Here is a 16,293-nt window from a genome sequence, read left to right as displayed (position 1 = left end):
ACATAATTACAAGAACTAAATCAACCATTACAACTTAGAGGCCCAGCCCGTAACACTGAATTCTCAAATTACTTTTATGTTGAACCATTCATTGGAGTTGTAAGATAAAAGTCTCCCCCTTCAAAATTCCTATGAATAGCAAAAGTGAACTGTTACTTTTGCTGTCCTCCAAATCAAGTGCTAAAATATAGATAAAATATAAAGAATTCAAACTGGAATTCTTTCCCAGTGTGAAATCTTTGCATTACCATCTGCTCCCCAAGGGGGTGGTGGGGGAGATACACATAAAATATCCTTCTGTTTCAGCATTCTTGAAACACATACGAAAAAGAATTCAGTCTTAATTATATTGTCATATGTAGGCAACAACACAGGGAAAATACATCATGCAATTTTCATGTTTTCAGATTAAAAAGACCTTGTATAACACTTTTACCTTCTTTTGAGGGTCATGTATTTGAAATTCACTTTCTCTTAATAGGTAGTTCTAGACCATAAGGGAGTCTTTGAAATGCTCCCAGTGAAACTCCAGAATTCACTACATTAGTTATAAAGATATTTTTCCTTATTAATATGAGAATAAATTACATGATGAATGCTGCCATTCTTAAATGAAAAACAGAAAACACCAACCACTGCAATTTCCCTATTTCCAACTTCTGAAACACTTATATCTACATTATAGAACAACTTACTCATCATACGTACATTCCATACTTAACACACAATGGTTTTCTTCCCATCACTGCAGAAGTGTTTCAGTACAAGAGATGAGTGTGTTATTAGTCACTTTTACAATGCATACTATAGAGTACTTAATATTGTAAAAAAAGGAAAATCAATAATTAAAAAGAATGAAGTCCATATTGTAAAAGCACTAGGTAAAAATGCAGTTATTTTGTGTAACGAAAAAAAAGTAAACTTTTGCCTAATGACATATTACCTAATTACCATATTCCTTATTTATTTTCCATGGCAGAGATAAGGAGGTCTTGGGGACAATACTGAATTACTAATTTAAGACAAAAGTTGCAACTCTTAAGTGCTATGACATGAGCCACTTAAATGCACTAAAGTAGTATTAAATCACATTATTTAAATCAATTTTTTAAATTATGTGGCTTTATGGCTGAAAAACCGTAGTTCATAAAGTTATCCTTCAGCTTTAAAGTAATTCATGTGTTTTGCATTTTTGATCATCTAGAAATGACAGACTTAATTAAATTACCTCTGGTATCCCCAGTTTTCTACATGCATCCAGAAAGTTTTCCACATTTCTCCTGCATTTGGCCATGCTAAGTTTAGGCTGTAAAAACAAGAAAAAATAGTTCATGGCAAAAGAAGTTAATAACATTCATTCAGTCAATAAATTCATCTATTGCATTATTCTTGTACTGATGCACCATTTCCATATTTCTCCTGAAAACAATGCATAAAATTCTGCTCAACTTTTTTTTTCTACCACACTAAAAACATCATGCCTACAAATACAATCTGAGTAAGTAAGTTGTGGATGGCATGCGCTTTTAGTTATTAAAGTCACCAGCACATTTAGATCTCTACTTGTTCACATCCAGCTTGTGAGGTTCTAAAACCTGCCTCTCACGATGATTTGTGATGGACAACATTGATTTTCTGGACAGCAAGTAAACTGATGAAGGATTTCAACATACATCATGGCGAACAGACTTAACTGTAATTAACAGGCTCTTACTTTTAAAATATTTTATGTTCTCACAAATGTATAGTAACTATACACAATTTTAATGTCTCTGAAGAAGAAATTTCCTATTACTGTAGAATTTCAAATACTTCCATAATTTGTCTCATCAGGACTATTCACCAAATAGTTACAGAAATATGATGTTACAAAAAAAAAAAACCCCTAACAACTCAATATTTTACTTTTTCAATGCAAGATGTGAAACAATGGTAATTCCTGAATATCCACTTAAACCAAGAATTCACTATAGTAGCAGGGACTTTAAAGAACTAATTTTCTAGGCTAAAGTAATTTGAAGGCTGTTTCAAGCAAGAGAACATCATCAATATAAAGTTGAAACAAAATGAAAACTGATTTAAAGTATTTGCTTTTTGTTATAGAAAACACCACAAGATTTTTATCTTAAAAAAAAAAAAATCAGCAACAAAACTTAAGTTTTTGCCCCAGAAATTCAAGTTTGCATATTTTGGCAATATCATATTTTTACCCAAGACAGTGGTAATTTAAAACCATGCAACAGTAAAAGAAACTCCACTAGACCATCTGAGAAAATGTCTTTTTCTTAATATCTGTCTTCTTGGAAATTCTTATAGATTGGCTCTGAAATCCACATGCTATTCTCAGAATCGAGTATCAGGCTGTACATAGCAAATATTTACTAATATATACATTAAAAAAAAAAAAGGTGGGGTAGATAGTCTAAAAACATACAAAACCTCTTCAGAACCAGACTGGTATCAGAAATCTGGAACAACGATCTGACCAAGAAAAAGACATCAATAAACAGAGAAAATACTAAGAAAATAAGGTTTCAAGAAATGCACACACAGATTACATAGATTTTATGTCCTGAAATCTTCAGGTCCTTAGGTTTGGCAAGTCCATATTAAATCACTACAACACATGTTTCTATTCCATTCTGTCTGCAGGTAAAAGGAATAATTCCTAGGAAATTATTCACAGAAATTAAAAGGAAGAATATCCTAATAAGTGTTGTAAGTGCTTTAATTACATGACATCTGCTAAGCCAGACATTGCTAAAGTTAACCTCATATTTCTTCAATCAACAAACAAGGGACTATTTTTCTTTTAAAAAGGGTCTCCTATAATAAAATCTTGTAATCATAAAATGTAACACATTTCATAGCGTACTGAACAAAAAGGCCATCATGAAAAAAATCTGATCTGTTGCTAGATCAGAGGGAGACAGGATAATTTTATTCACTTATAGATATGTGTATATATATGCACACACACTCTATATTTTTTATATATATATATAATACATAAAAATTAATGAACATTTGAATTTGTAATAATGTAAATGTTGCCCCTAACAGCAAAGAATATTCATTGAACAGCAACCTGTTTTACGTAACCAAATACAATTTGGCAATAAACCAATAATTTTTTAAAAATTCCTCCCCTACACCCCAATGTAGCAAGAAACACTGAACTTACTACTGCTGGTGAAGGTACATGAATACTTCCTACAGACCGAGGACGAACGTGATTTACTAAATGGCAGAGAACTACACCATCCATCAGAGCAGACCCCAAGTCTTCAGGCAAACAAATCTTTAGTCTTGTTTCAATGTTCTGCAAATGAAGAACACATACACACTTTAATATAGAAATGGTATGGGGGGTGGGGGTAGGGGTGGGGGAAGGGAATACATATCCTCATCTTCTCCCATTCTGTAGACTAGACACATAGGCAGTTTTGGAGTTTTGGTTTACCACGAAACACACTACCTTTATATAAATAATTCTTTAAAAACTAAAACCCAACCCTGTCTACCCTATGTTGGTCACTGAATTATGTAAATGTCTTTAAAAGGACTCAACACTTCAAATGCTGCTGTCATAATATGCATTTGTTTATATATATACACATATAAAAACATATGCATGCAATTAGCCATGTGATTGCACTACATGTGGCTCCTTCCTTTCACCATTCCCTCAAGTCGTCTACTTATGCATTGCAAATTTTCTCATCAGCACTTTGAATCAGAACTACATTGTGTTAATCACTGTACAAGCAGAGAGTAAAAGGCAATCTTTCGCTAGTAGCCTAAAAATTACTTAGGAAGCATTAGAGTGATCATAACGACAGGTAAGGCAAGGCAAAACATTCAGATTTAAAAGAGAATTTTTGGATACTTGTTAAGGAAAACTGAAGTCTCATTGAAAAGAATTTGATATTGCAAAATAAAATACTTTGAAAATATTTGAGAATTTTCCAGAAAAAACCCGTACAGTAAGATTGTTACATATGATGAGTTTCCTAAATTGTGCTCCAATCTTGAAAACATTCCAACACTACACTTAGAGATAACTCTTATATTAACTCTCAGAGATAATTATTTCCATTGTCTTAAAATAGATATTATTCCTAGTTGAACCTCCTTAATGTCATTATTCTCTATTAATACATTACCTCAATCTATGCTGGGTGTTTTGGATGAGAATAGATTATTCTCTTTCGAATCAAAGGAGAGTGTAGGTTGGAAGGGATTTCTGAAGGTCATCTGGTCTAACAAATTTGAAATGAGATCAGAGCCTTGGTTAGTTAAGTTCTGGATATCTGCACGGAAGGAGATTCCACATCTCCAGGCAGCCTTGTTCAGTGTTTCACCACCCTTATTGCAAAGAATTTTCTCCTTATAGCTACCTGAAATTTCTTCCTCTGCAGTTTGTGCCACTGCCCCTCATTCTTTAACTGTGCATCTTTGAAAAGCCTGGCTTTATTTTCTCTATTACTACCCTTCAGGCAGCTAAGGACAGTCATATGATATTCTCAGCACTCTCTTCTCCAAGCGACAAGAAATCCAGCTCTTAGCTTCTTCCTCATACATCCTTTGTTTGGGTGCCCTCACCATGAAGTAGCCTCCACTGAACTCACTCTGCGGTTTCATTATATTCTCCCAGTTTTTCTTTTACTAGACACACTACTCAAGTACTCACATGTATGGTGTCACAAGTGCCAAACGAGGGAGTGCATCACATGTACTAACATGTTTTGCTTTCACCTTGGATTAATTCATACATTAGAAAGCATTTTTGGTATATGAGATATGTACAGGAAGTTATACATTAAGAATACAATGTGAGACTTTTTTCCAAATTTGTTAAACAGGTTTATATAAATTAATGAATTAAAAATTCCTTCTCTTAAAAAAATGATTTGCCTGTTGGGAGACTACTCAGTATAGATCAGGGTGCTTTTTTTTTTTTTTTATGAGCACAGCACACCTACAACACTATATCAATGCCAGTTCATGGTTTTAGAGTTAATTAAAATTGAAGACTTCAAGAAGTGGATCAATTCTCTTTTGATTTTGTTAACATTGAAGAACTGCTCCCTTTTTCAAAATCATCCATACTACAGCAGCAGACAATTTGTGCCACTTAGCATGTCAAAACTATTGAAAGTTTACCTTTCGAGTGACGAAAATCAACCAGTATCTCTTACTAGACTCTATTGCTCAAGAGTAAGTGGCAAATCACTCTCGAAATGACAACTGTCTGAAGTGCCCGGGGATGTATACAAAATCAAATGGCTCAAATGGAAGAAAAATAAGTATGACTCTGAAGAAAAAGTTTTATGAAATGGCACAATTTCTGTAAAAACACACCATTCTAAAGAAAAGGGGGGAATGTATGGAAGAAACACCAATGTTCTCACAATATATGGCTCAGGTGAAGCGGTTGAGCTAAAGGTAACTGTGCATTTAGATTTCTAAATAAGGAACCTGAGCACTCTAATAGTTGTTCTTTCTTATTTAGTGCCCAACTAAAGGTTAAGGCTGCAGGTTCTGTGGAGTCTCACTAAATTCTAACATACCATGAAACAATTCAAAAGCAAAATATGCTAACAGATATGTTTATTCAATAAGTATGAACTTCATGACTTACATGTTCTGGGCTATTTTCTTGTACAGTACATAATGAGATGGTCTGGAGGTTGCTTCTCTCACTAAAGGACCCAGTATACCAGAGTAAACTTTATTAATTCAAAAAATCTCACTGTGTGCTTCCAAACAGGGCCAATCTTCTAGCTTCTGTCACCACTCCTTGACTTGTAATCAAACTTCTCACAAGAGACAACAGAACTTTCATTTCAGGACACAATGCTTCAGGGTGAGGGCAAAGAAGGATAGTGCATGGAGCTGAAGGTCAGTAACACATTAAACCTCTATTACTAGTAATAGACCTAATACTAATACAGTGCAGAGAGATCCTTATTAAGTCTCCATGATCATGCCCGATATGGTGAATAACCTTGTTCTACTTTTCACTGTGAGGATTAGCTGAACTAATGCACAAGGCAAGAACCTTGAGGACATTATTTTTAGGAACAATTACTTGGGGATTTGCTACATACTTGTGGTAACTCTTAAAAGAAACTTAAAAAGCTGCACTGATGCTGCTGACTAGACTATGCTCAGAAGAACTACATCCTACTGCAGTTTATTACTGCTACTTCCATTTTCTTCTCCATTATCAGTAAGTCTGTCTCATCTAATTCCTGCATCTTGTCCTTTTGGCACCATCCAAGTTTAAAATGGAAATATACCACATTCAATCAACTATGCTGAATCTTCAACAAGGTCTGATCTGTTCAAAAATTCAGCAAGACAAAACAAGATTAATCCAGACTTAAAGCAGGTGAGGGCCTGAGGTAAGAGAATGAAGATCTAAAAGTCCTCATAGTTAGTTCTGCATTAAACAACCCACCTTTAAACACTATTTGGTAAGGAGAAAAAAAGTGAATCCTCTTGCTTTAAAATTAAATAATACAAGATATGTTATTTAAAATAAATGAATAATTTTGGAATTAGTCATTCCCTGAAGCTAATGACATAAGAACAAATAATCTTGTCATTCGGTTGCAATATCAAAGTCACCTACCACACTTTCAGGATTTGCACTGCATTTAACAGTGCAATGATACCATCTCTTTTGTTGGTAACATGTCATAACTGGAAACCTTGACAGGTTCAGGCTCACAACATTCCTTGTGACAAAGGCTGTCTTTTTTTTTTTTTTTTTGGACACAAATAGGTGTCACACAAACAGCGCTACCTAGATATTGGCTTTGTAACACAAACCCTATGCAACCACATGCAGCAATTTTTGCATCTAGCTTCTATATTCAAGACAATATATCAGGAAACCATCTTGTATATTCAGATCTTCAGGTGATGAAATATTCATTTCATTTCTTAAAGTTTTTTCAAGCATTAGTTATCTGCTTTAAAAAAGAAGTTTCTGACTTCAGCTTTAACGAATAGATTTCATTAGAAATCTATTTCTAATGAAACAGAAATAACTAGACTGAGCTATTTAGCTAGACTGATAGCTAAATTTTAGCTAGACTGAAGACTTCTCCAGCTGTTAGGAAATAGTTTCCAGACCTCTTTACCACTTACGTGATCACTTCATCCTTTCTGATGAAATTAAATGAATTCTTAATTCCACTAGTGCAAGGCATGCTGTTTAACTGTAGGTCATTCAGGTAACTGCCATTATTATTTCCCATTTTTACAAAACGTTTCCTGAAGTACAGGCATCTGGCCGTGATAAAGCACTTCAGGAATAGTCTCATCAATGTGATTTGCAGAAGTAATATTGCCTCATTTCACCTTTTTAATATTCTCCTACTTAGACAACTTTCCCAAAGAAAAATTTAAAAATACATTGCATTAGCACAAATTAATTCTCCCAACACATACCTCACGTAGCTGTTCCACAAGCTCTCTCTCTTCTCTCATCTGCTCCATTTTCCTTCGAATTGTAAATTGTGGGTCTATTGATTCCAAATTTCTTTGTGGTCTTAAGAACACTACGATTTTAAAAAAGACAGATTTTATTTTAAAAACAAACACCTTGATTTATTAATTTCTAAACGAAGCAAAATCCTCAGGCACTGCCTCCAGCAAAAACTGTTAGAAACTCTGTCCTCAGGACAGAAAAATCTGATCTTGGATTACAATCATAAATGGATATTTTCTGGATATTGTTCTGAATGGCATCATGTGCCATCAATGGAGTGGATAATTTTTCAACCAAATCCTAATCTCAACAGGCAAGATTTGTCAGATGATTAAGCACCGACACTGTCTGTTTGTTTCTGATCTGTACAAAACTTTGTATCTAACGTGGCAGGAAACACTTCTTATTCTTTTAAGTAGAACACTCTCCTACAAGATGCTGAATTGTGTAACTAGCTGTGACAAGCATCTTCCTACACAGGACAAACTGCTTACTAGATAAGGTTACACCAAAAAAAAAACCCCACCCACCCAACAAAGAGTAATGTAGGCAGATTTAGCCATTCAGTAAGTCTGCCTACATTAAAAAGTCATATTGCAAATGTAGCATTGCACAAACTCTTCACAGTGCTCCCTCCCTCCCACCAATCCTGTCGACTGTATCACTTTGCCCACATATAGTTCCTTGAAATAACTGCATGAAATCTCTGCATATATGCACCTCTACACTTCCCTTTTTTGTGATCAATGATTGTCTTGAATAGTTTGGAAGAACATGAAGATGTACGCTCAAAATGCAACTGTCACCTGTTTGCCACTCAAATTATAGGCCAACTTGATTATTATGGAAAATGATACTGCTTAAAAGAAAGAAATGTTTTGTATTATTACTTTCCCACCTCTCTCCTGAATGCAACAGGAACCCCTAAGTACCAATTAATGGGGTGGAAAGTACAAAGACTAGAAACCTCTGTTTTTACATACAGCTACTGCTCAGTCTCAATTTTGTTAATTTAAGGTCATTAAAGAGAGAGAGTATAATTTCTGGGTCAATTTCGGGGTCAATAACCAACAGGATAGAAGAGAGAAGCCTTTTGTTTCCTAAGAGGCATATCAGAAAACTGGAAGTGTATGAATTGCCAATAGCACCTACTAGAGGAGTGAAAAAATTAATTACTCTTGACTGTAAGAAAGGTACACACGGGTGTAATCACAGTAATTCTGATGTTCCCTTAAAAATTGTGGCACGTCAGTCATTTTATTTAGGTTGCTATTTGGGTAATAGGCTGAATTTTAAAAAACAGTCCTCAAAATATTTAACAAAACATTGAACCATTGGTAGAAGGAAATTTCATCTACATTCTGACCAAAGTAAACTCTTAATGAAGCCCCCAAATCAGTTCAGGGTCAACATACAAAATTGCACCCTCTGACATCTCGGGCTCAGATAAACAAGACAAAGTTTCTGCACGAGAAATACTTTGATGTCTCACCAAGTCTAGTCACCAGGAATCTCACCTAACTGTACGCAGGTTCGTTAAGTAACAAAGTAAGCTACTTCTCTAGCCAAAGGGACAGACAGACACAACCTATGGCAGTTCAACCAACAGGCAGTAGTTCTTTCCTTTATTTACTAAAAAGGGAGTTTAAGGCAACAAACTCCTTACATATCCTTAGGCTACTTATCTGAGACCTCAAGATAGAATAAACTATGGCCAATTACCAAGCTTGCTTCCTTCTACTACTTGACTCACAGAGTCATCTCAACAATTTTAACTTTTCAGAGGCAACTGAAATTTGCTACACTGCTGTTAAATCAGTAATTTCAGGAAATGCCATATTAAAGGCTATTTGTTAAACAAAACTGCTTTTAAACAGAACACCTAAATTACAGTTTTATGTTGGTAAACTCTCTCCTTTTTAATGTCATCAGAAATCCCACTGGCAGAGTGGGAGAGCGTCCTGTGGACAAAATGCAGGACTGAGAACTACAGATACCAACTGCAGCCCAGTTCCCTTCTCCAGATGGACGACATAGCTTCACCAGTGTCACCATTCAGAAGGATCTACACACAGGTGCACACATCTTAACTAAAAACATTCATTATGTTGACCCCGCACACATAGCATGAGAGTAGCAGAGCCATGCCTTCAGATGCAATAGGTCCACAGTTGTACTGACATTTAATCTTTACCTTTGTAGAAGGCAAACTGCAAGCTCGGAATAGAAATCTATTTCCAAAGCACAGCATATCAACAGATATGTTCTTCTTAACATTTTGTAGAGAGGCATATATGTAGCTATGACTGCACATACCCAAACATACAAAGGCTGTTAACAGCTGTAACTACTGTTGTTATGAAGTATAACGATCCGTATAGTTGATTTAACTACGCCATTTCAAAAGCATTACCCACCAGTTTAGATAATTTTAAACTAATTAATACATTGGTAAATTTCTGGTGAGAGCACTCATATATGGTGGAAATTAAACAATTAGAAATATCTAAAGTGTTATTAAATAAAACATAGAGTAAATCATATAGTTTAGGACAGCTATAACAAAAAAAATCAACTTCCAAGTTTTCAAAGTGCAAAAACTTTTACCCAGGACTTCTATTAAACTCCAGAATTGTACTGAATTAAAATTTCTGCATTAGCAACTCTGTAACAATTTATTGGAGACTGCTCCTAAATTTTTAAGAGGTGAAATAAAAATCTCCTATCACATTTATTAAAAACTGTAGTTGCAAGTGCTAAGATTTTCATTTTAGAAACAGTTCATTTTACAACTCTAATAACTGAACTTTCCTGCCCCTCAGATGAAATACCTAGATAAAACCATGCTTGAAGAGTAATACCATATTTAAGTGGTATTTAAATGCCACTGTAGCTTTATTAACAGCAGCAACATTTCAAACGATTCTCTACAAAAGCACTAGTTCATATTTATGTACAGTTTTGCAAGTATCAGTATTATTATGGACTTCATTCAGTTTGGCCACAGGTATCTTTGTTTATGCCTTTGCTAAGTCAATATGAATGTCCCAAGACCTACTTCCTTCCGATTTCAGACTACAAACATCTGTTCATGAAAATTAAATATCAACATTACTTGTTCAATTCCATTCACGAATGGGACATACATTCCACCATGAAGAAAAAGGCAGGCTAATCTCAAGGCAGTGGGAAAGTACAATTAAAAGTTTAAAAAAAAAAAGTTTAATTGATTAAAAAACGAAAACAAAATATGCACACACACACTCAAAAGCATTAGTTATAAAAGTTTCAGTTATATACTGAATTTAAAGAAAAATGTTCGAATACAGGAAGTTTTGACAGTCCTCAGTATTGCTTGCTTCTCTGCATTACACACATTTTCCAGCAAGGGGAGCCCATACCTCACACATACCTGAAGGTCTATTTTTTACTCTTTCCAAGAGCAAGGTTCTGCTTTTTGAAGCCATGGTCAATCAAGGTTATTATGTAATGCTTGTTCCAATAATTTTTTAAAAAATTATTTTGTACAAGTCCTAACGAGTTGAATGGGTATGTATTTGACATGCCACAGTCAAGGACAAACTTCCCTGTGAAAATTTTCATTTTGTACTGGGTTACAATGCACATAGGTGCACTATATATAGCACATCAAGGAATTTAGTGTCCTGAGTACTTAGTTTGACAACATTATCCTTCAGGTAAACAACAAAATTATTTCACCTAACTCTAAAAATAATAGACAAAAAGAAGGTTGGACTAACAACAGGCAGAGATTAAGTCAGGCTAAAAGTTTATAGTTAGATTTCTCCGATTGATTTATTCAGTCCAAATTTAAGTAGCAGTGAAGTTATTATACGGAGTAATTTGCTAAACCAAAGCCTCCACAATGGTATAGACTTGGGAGACCTGTCTGCTCCAAGCCTTACAACCTTCCAGAAATTCTGGACTTAGCCTCCTCTATTACAGATCTGTTGCCGGACAGTTACAGTAAAGTTGATATGAAGTATTAAGATGTATTACAATCGATGCATGGCATCTCTACATCAAAGGCTACACCTATACTAGCAAGCTACACAGGGCTAGTGCATGGATCCTCAGCACTGGCCTGCACACAGATACTGTTAAGTTGTTGCTTCCTTGTACAGTTGTGGTCCGTGCAAACCCACCTCTCTTCTACACAAGGTCTAGGTATAGCTCGAGGAATAGCATAGGCAAAGCACATTCCCCAAAGGCAGCTTAAATGCAGCCATCCTGTTTTGGAAAGTAAGAGTGCTTAGGTATGGATCTGAATCATGCTGTGCCAACTAGCCTCAGTGCCAGAGAACAGTCTCTGGTCCATTTTACTTCCTACCATAGGAAGATACACCTTAGATAACAAACTTCACCCCAGATGACAAACTCTAAAAAGAAAGGCAACAGTCCTGATTAAAAAAAAAAGTTGTAAGAGCAGTTTTCTGTTCTAACAGCCCAAGGTAACAAACACTAATATTTGTATTTGACTTAAGATTTGAATGACCCGAGATGTATCTGTTCCAATTGCACAAACACACACTAGTCTGTACTGCTCATTTCATTTAGAAGAGTAAACCAGTGTGCTGGTTTTGGCTGGTCTAGAGTTAATTTTCTTCATAGTAGCTAGTATGGGGCTATGTTTTGGATTTGTGCTGGAAACAGGGTTGATAATACAGGGATGTTTTAGTTACTGCTGAGCAGTGCTTACACAGAGTCAAGGCCTTTTCTGCTTCTCACCCCACCCCACCAGCGAGGACGCTGGGGGGGCACAAGAAATTGGGAGGGGACACAGCTGGGACAGCTGACCCCAACTGACCAAAGGGCTATTCCATACCATATGGCATCATGCTCAGCATAGAAAGCTGGGGGAAGGAGGAGGAAGTGGGGGGACATTCGGAGTGATGGCGTTTGTCTTCCCAAGTCACCGTTACGCGTGATGGAGCCCTGCTTTCCTGGAGATGGCTGAACACCTGCCTGCCTATGGGAAGCAGTGAATGAATTCCTTGCTTTGCTTGCTTGCGCGTGTGGCTTTTGCTTTGCCTATTAAACTGTCTTTATCTCAGCCCACGAGTTTTCTCACTTTTATTCTTCCGATTCTCTCCCACATCCCACCAAGGGGGAGAGAGCAAACATCTGTGTGGTGCTTAGTTGCTGGCTGGGGTTAAACTATGACAGTCCTTTTTGGCACCTAACGTGGGACTCGAGGGTTCGAGATAACAGATTTGATTGGAATGTGCTAGACTGAACTTATAGCTGTTATTGCTTTTTAGCTATTAATCAGCAGGCTCCTGTGCCTGCCACGGGGCTTGCTTGCCTTACTGTATATTAGAGTCCAGCGCTCGTTAGCGGCTGCTTTTTGCTTTCGCTGCTGCTGTGCTGCTGATCCCCTTACTCTGCTGTGCCTGGGAACATTCTGGTAACAGCAGTGGCCATGTGTCTGGGCTGGCAGATGGCCAGGGCATTGCTGCTGTTTCTGTGCTGCTGTACTGGACAGGCTGGAACTCCAGTGTGAACTCGAGTCAAAGGGACTGTGACCTGTGGATGAGTCCATGCGGGAGCATGACACCCTGACGTGTCTGTGGCCATGAATAAGCCCACGCCAGAGTAGGTACATCTCGAAGTGTCTCTGGCCATGGTTATGTCTGTGCTGCAGCAGGTATACCTCTGAAGGGATTGTGGTCCAAGAACAAGTCCACGCTGGAGAAGGTAAATCTCGAAGCATCTGTGGCTGTGGATAAGTCCATGGTGCAGCAGGTACACCTTGAAGCATCAGTGGCTGTGCATGAGGTCATGCTGGAGCACGTCAGAGCATGTGGCCACGGATAAGCCCACAACAGAGCAGGTACACCCCTGGAGGGACTGCAGCCATGGATAAGGCCATATTGGAGGAGGTTTACTCCTGAAGGGATTGTGACTGTGGGTAAGGCCATGCTGGAGCAGGTCTATCTCTGAAGGCGTTGTGGCCACTGGATAAGGCCACGCTGGAACAGGTGCACCTCAAAGCAACTGCAGCTGTGGATAAGCCTATGCCGCAGCAGGCATACCCCTGGAGAGACTGTGGCTCGTAGATAAGGCTCCACTTGGAGCAGGTACAACCTTAAGGGACTGCAGTCTGTGGATAAGTCCAAGCCAGAGCAGGGGCAAGGGGAGGACTTCATTGCAATGTTAAACCCTATGGCCCTATGGTCTGGTCCAAAGGGACCTGGCTGGCGACTGTAATGGAAATAGCTTTAAATTGTTGTAACCTGCAATTTGAGTTGCATGTTATGGGAATTACTACAGCAAGAACCCCTTGTTGCTAGCTGGACTAGGAGCAAGCGGAGGAGTTCATTGCAATGTTAAACCCTATAATCTGGCCCAAAGGGACCAGGGGTGGAGATTGTAATGGAAATACCTTTAAAGTGTTGTAACCCATGATTTGAGTTGCACATTATAGGAATTACTATAGCAGGAACCACCTGAATGAATGGAGGACAAGCCTTACAAGAAGCAGTGCAAGTGCAGCAGAGACCTGACCTGAGCTGGCTTTGGTGCCCAGTAACTCCATGCAACACACCAACTCTCCTGTCCTGAGTGACCACCATAAGAGATGGAGCCCAAAGTCATGGACTAAATGAACTCAATGGACATTAATCTAGATTAACGTAGATCAAATTCTGCACTTATAGAAGTACCTCTAGCTTTCTGTGTTAGAAATGTCAAGTTAGCCTCATACCATCATGAACAAAATTCAGTTTTTCAACTTACTGTGATCACAATTCTTGTATTCCATACTCATTTCCTTTACGGAGCTGATTCCTTACATATGCTTTTATGGTTTTATAATCAAGAACACTGTGGCAATAGCGAGTATTGTCAAGTAATGAACTGAACTAAGAATGCAAGCATTCTAAACTAAATGTTGGCATTTATCACTCAAGATTTGTAGTCTTGGTCTCAGTCTGATGCTTTTGACAGTTTCACTGCTTTCTCATACCTAAACAACCTTCTAATTTAGGGCAACTGGAAGAAAAACAGTCCTACTTCAAAAAATACATTTGCCTGCCAAATATTTATAAACAGTTTAATTGTCTAGGTTCTGTTTCTTCCATCTAACATTTAACTATTAATGCAGTATAAGACCCTGAGAGCCCAAACATGGCCAGCTTTGCATATTAGTGCCGTGACCCAATGTACTATGACAATAACACCCTGGAGAAAAACAAAACAAAAGCAGCAGTAACAAAGTCCACTAATGTACCTGGCCTTCACTATGCACAGAGAAGTTTGACAGCTTATTAACAGTTTCTGTTGGACAGAAATCACTATTTTTGCTTAGCTGATTGTTTCAGCTTTGTTTCTTCATGGATTCCTCTTCTAATTACGTTAGTTATGCACCTGCATCAATAACTGCAGATGGGAGCAGGATATTTTAACAGTCAGTATCTATCAAAAAAATAATAAATAAAAAATGCAGAAAAGACAGTAGCAAAATTAATTGCTGTTTGAGTACAACATTTATAAACCCTTGAAAGTAAAGCAAGTAAATAAACCTGTATTGGAAATAGTTCTTGGAGTGGGTATCATGGGAAAAGTTGTTTTGCCAGACTTGAAAACAGTGACACTCTTCACTCATTTACTTTTGATACTACATATTCTACAGTAAATTAACATGCATCCTCTGAGGTATTTAGTCTTATAAATATCTCCTCAAGAGTACTGTCTTTCATCCTTAGCCACATGGGGCATTTGCCATAGATTCAGGTTTCTGAAAACACAAAATTAAGTAAATTATGTATGGAACACCTACCATTGTCACTGTCTCCTTCAGATGGGATACTGTAGCTAAAGTTGTCCCATGTTTGTGCCTGTGTAAGTGTGTTGAAGGAGATAGGAGGAAGACTGAGGGATGGGTCTGCTGGAGGGGAGTGATAGCCAGTCCAACCATGGTGGTATAAGGACCAGCGGGGGGATAAAAGGGGGCAGCAGCATTTCATATATGGCATTAGGATTGTATGGTAATGAAGAAGATGTAATTCAAAGGTGATTAATACAAAATGTGTAATTTTTGAGAAAAGAATGAAAGATGGTGCAGAATAAAAAGAACAAAAAGTTATGTTAGTACTTGCAAATCATACATTATATGCGCAGTTAAGGCTGTTAAGCTTAGCAAGATCATTGTAACCATAGCACTTCACACGACTTGTTTACAACCAAGTTTTAAGAAAAAGTACCCATAGATTTTACATTATAGCCTGATAAAAACCTTGACTCTGTGAATCAGAAGGTAAATATATCAGCTGTGAAGTTTCAGCCATGAAAATTTCAGAGAATAAGAATTTTGGTATTTTTTGTAACTACATAATAAGAACACTACCTCCCCCAAAGACAAAGAAAATTTACACATCCATACGATAATATGATTACATTACAACTTCCTATCTGATTTTGATGAGTAGCAACTACATTATCCCTTGGATTCTCATTCTGTTGAAATATGGTCTGTAAGTATATGTACTACAGATGTTTTCCTTTTGTTTTAATTCACTTAACAGTACATGAAGCACTACTTTTATTTCTTGCTGACTCCCCCAGCGATAAGTCCAAACCTACAATGGGCTCACCACCCAAGGAAAGTTCTGGTCCTCCTCAACTTCTACAGACTTTTCAGGGACAAGAACAGACATACAGTACCTCCAAAGGGTGATCCTGAGTTTGCACCACAAGCCTTGGCAAACCTGCACTGTAGATAGTCTTCTAATAAACTCAAATTCAGTAATGATCCAACTGGGCTCCCT

The 16,293-nt window shown here is 37.2% G+C and overlaps 1 protein-coding gene across 6 annotated transcripts in view; it reads right to left on the bottom strand.

Moving 5' to 3' along the window:
* LRCH1 (leucine rich repeats and calponin homology domain containing 1) overlaps window positions 1-16,293 on the bottom strand; it is a 143,686-nt gene that overhangs the window by 19,449 nt on the left and 107,944 nt on the right. For all 6 annotated transcript variants that reach the window (XM_075489466.1, XM_075489444.1, XM_075489458.1 and 3 more), the window contains 3 exons: window positions 7,465-7,574; window positions 3,185-3,322; window positions 1,229-1,306 (listed from right to left, as the gene is read on the bottom strand). In XM_075489466.1, coding sequence (XP_075345581.1) covers window positions 1,229-1,306; window positions 3,185-3,322; window positions 7,465-7,574 — 326 coding nt within the window. The remainder of the gene's footprint in view (window positions 1-1,228; window positions 1,307-3,184; window positions 3,323-7,464; window positions 7,575-16,293) is intronic.

This window comes from Mycteria americana, chromosome 1 (assembly GCF_035582795.1).
Source record: "Mycteria americana isolate JAX WOST 10 ecotype Jacksonville Zoo and Gardens chromosome 1, USCA_MyAme_1.0, whole genome shotgun sequence".
Classification (NCBI taxonomy): Eukaryota; Metazoa; Chordata; class Aves; order Ciconiiformes; family Ciconiidae; genus Mycteria; species Mycteria americana.
Note: the sequence above shows the minus strand (reverse complement) of the source record. Positions and strands in the feature narration are given on the sequence as shown.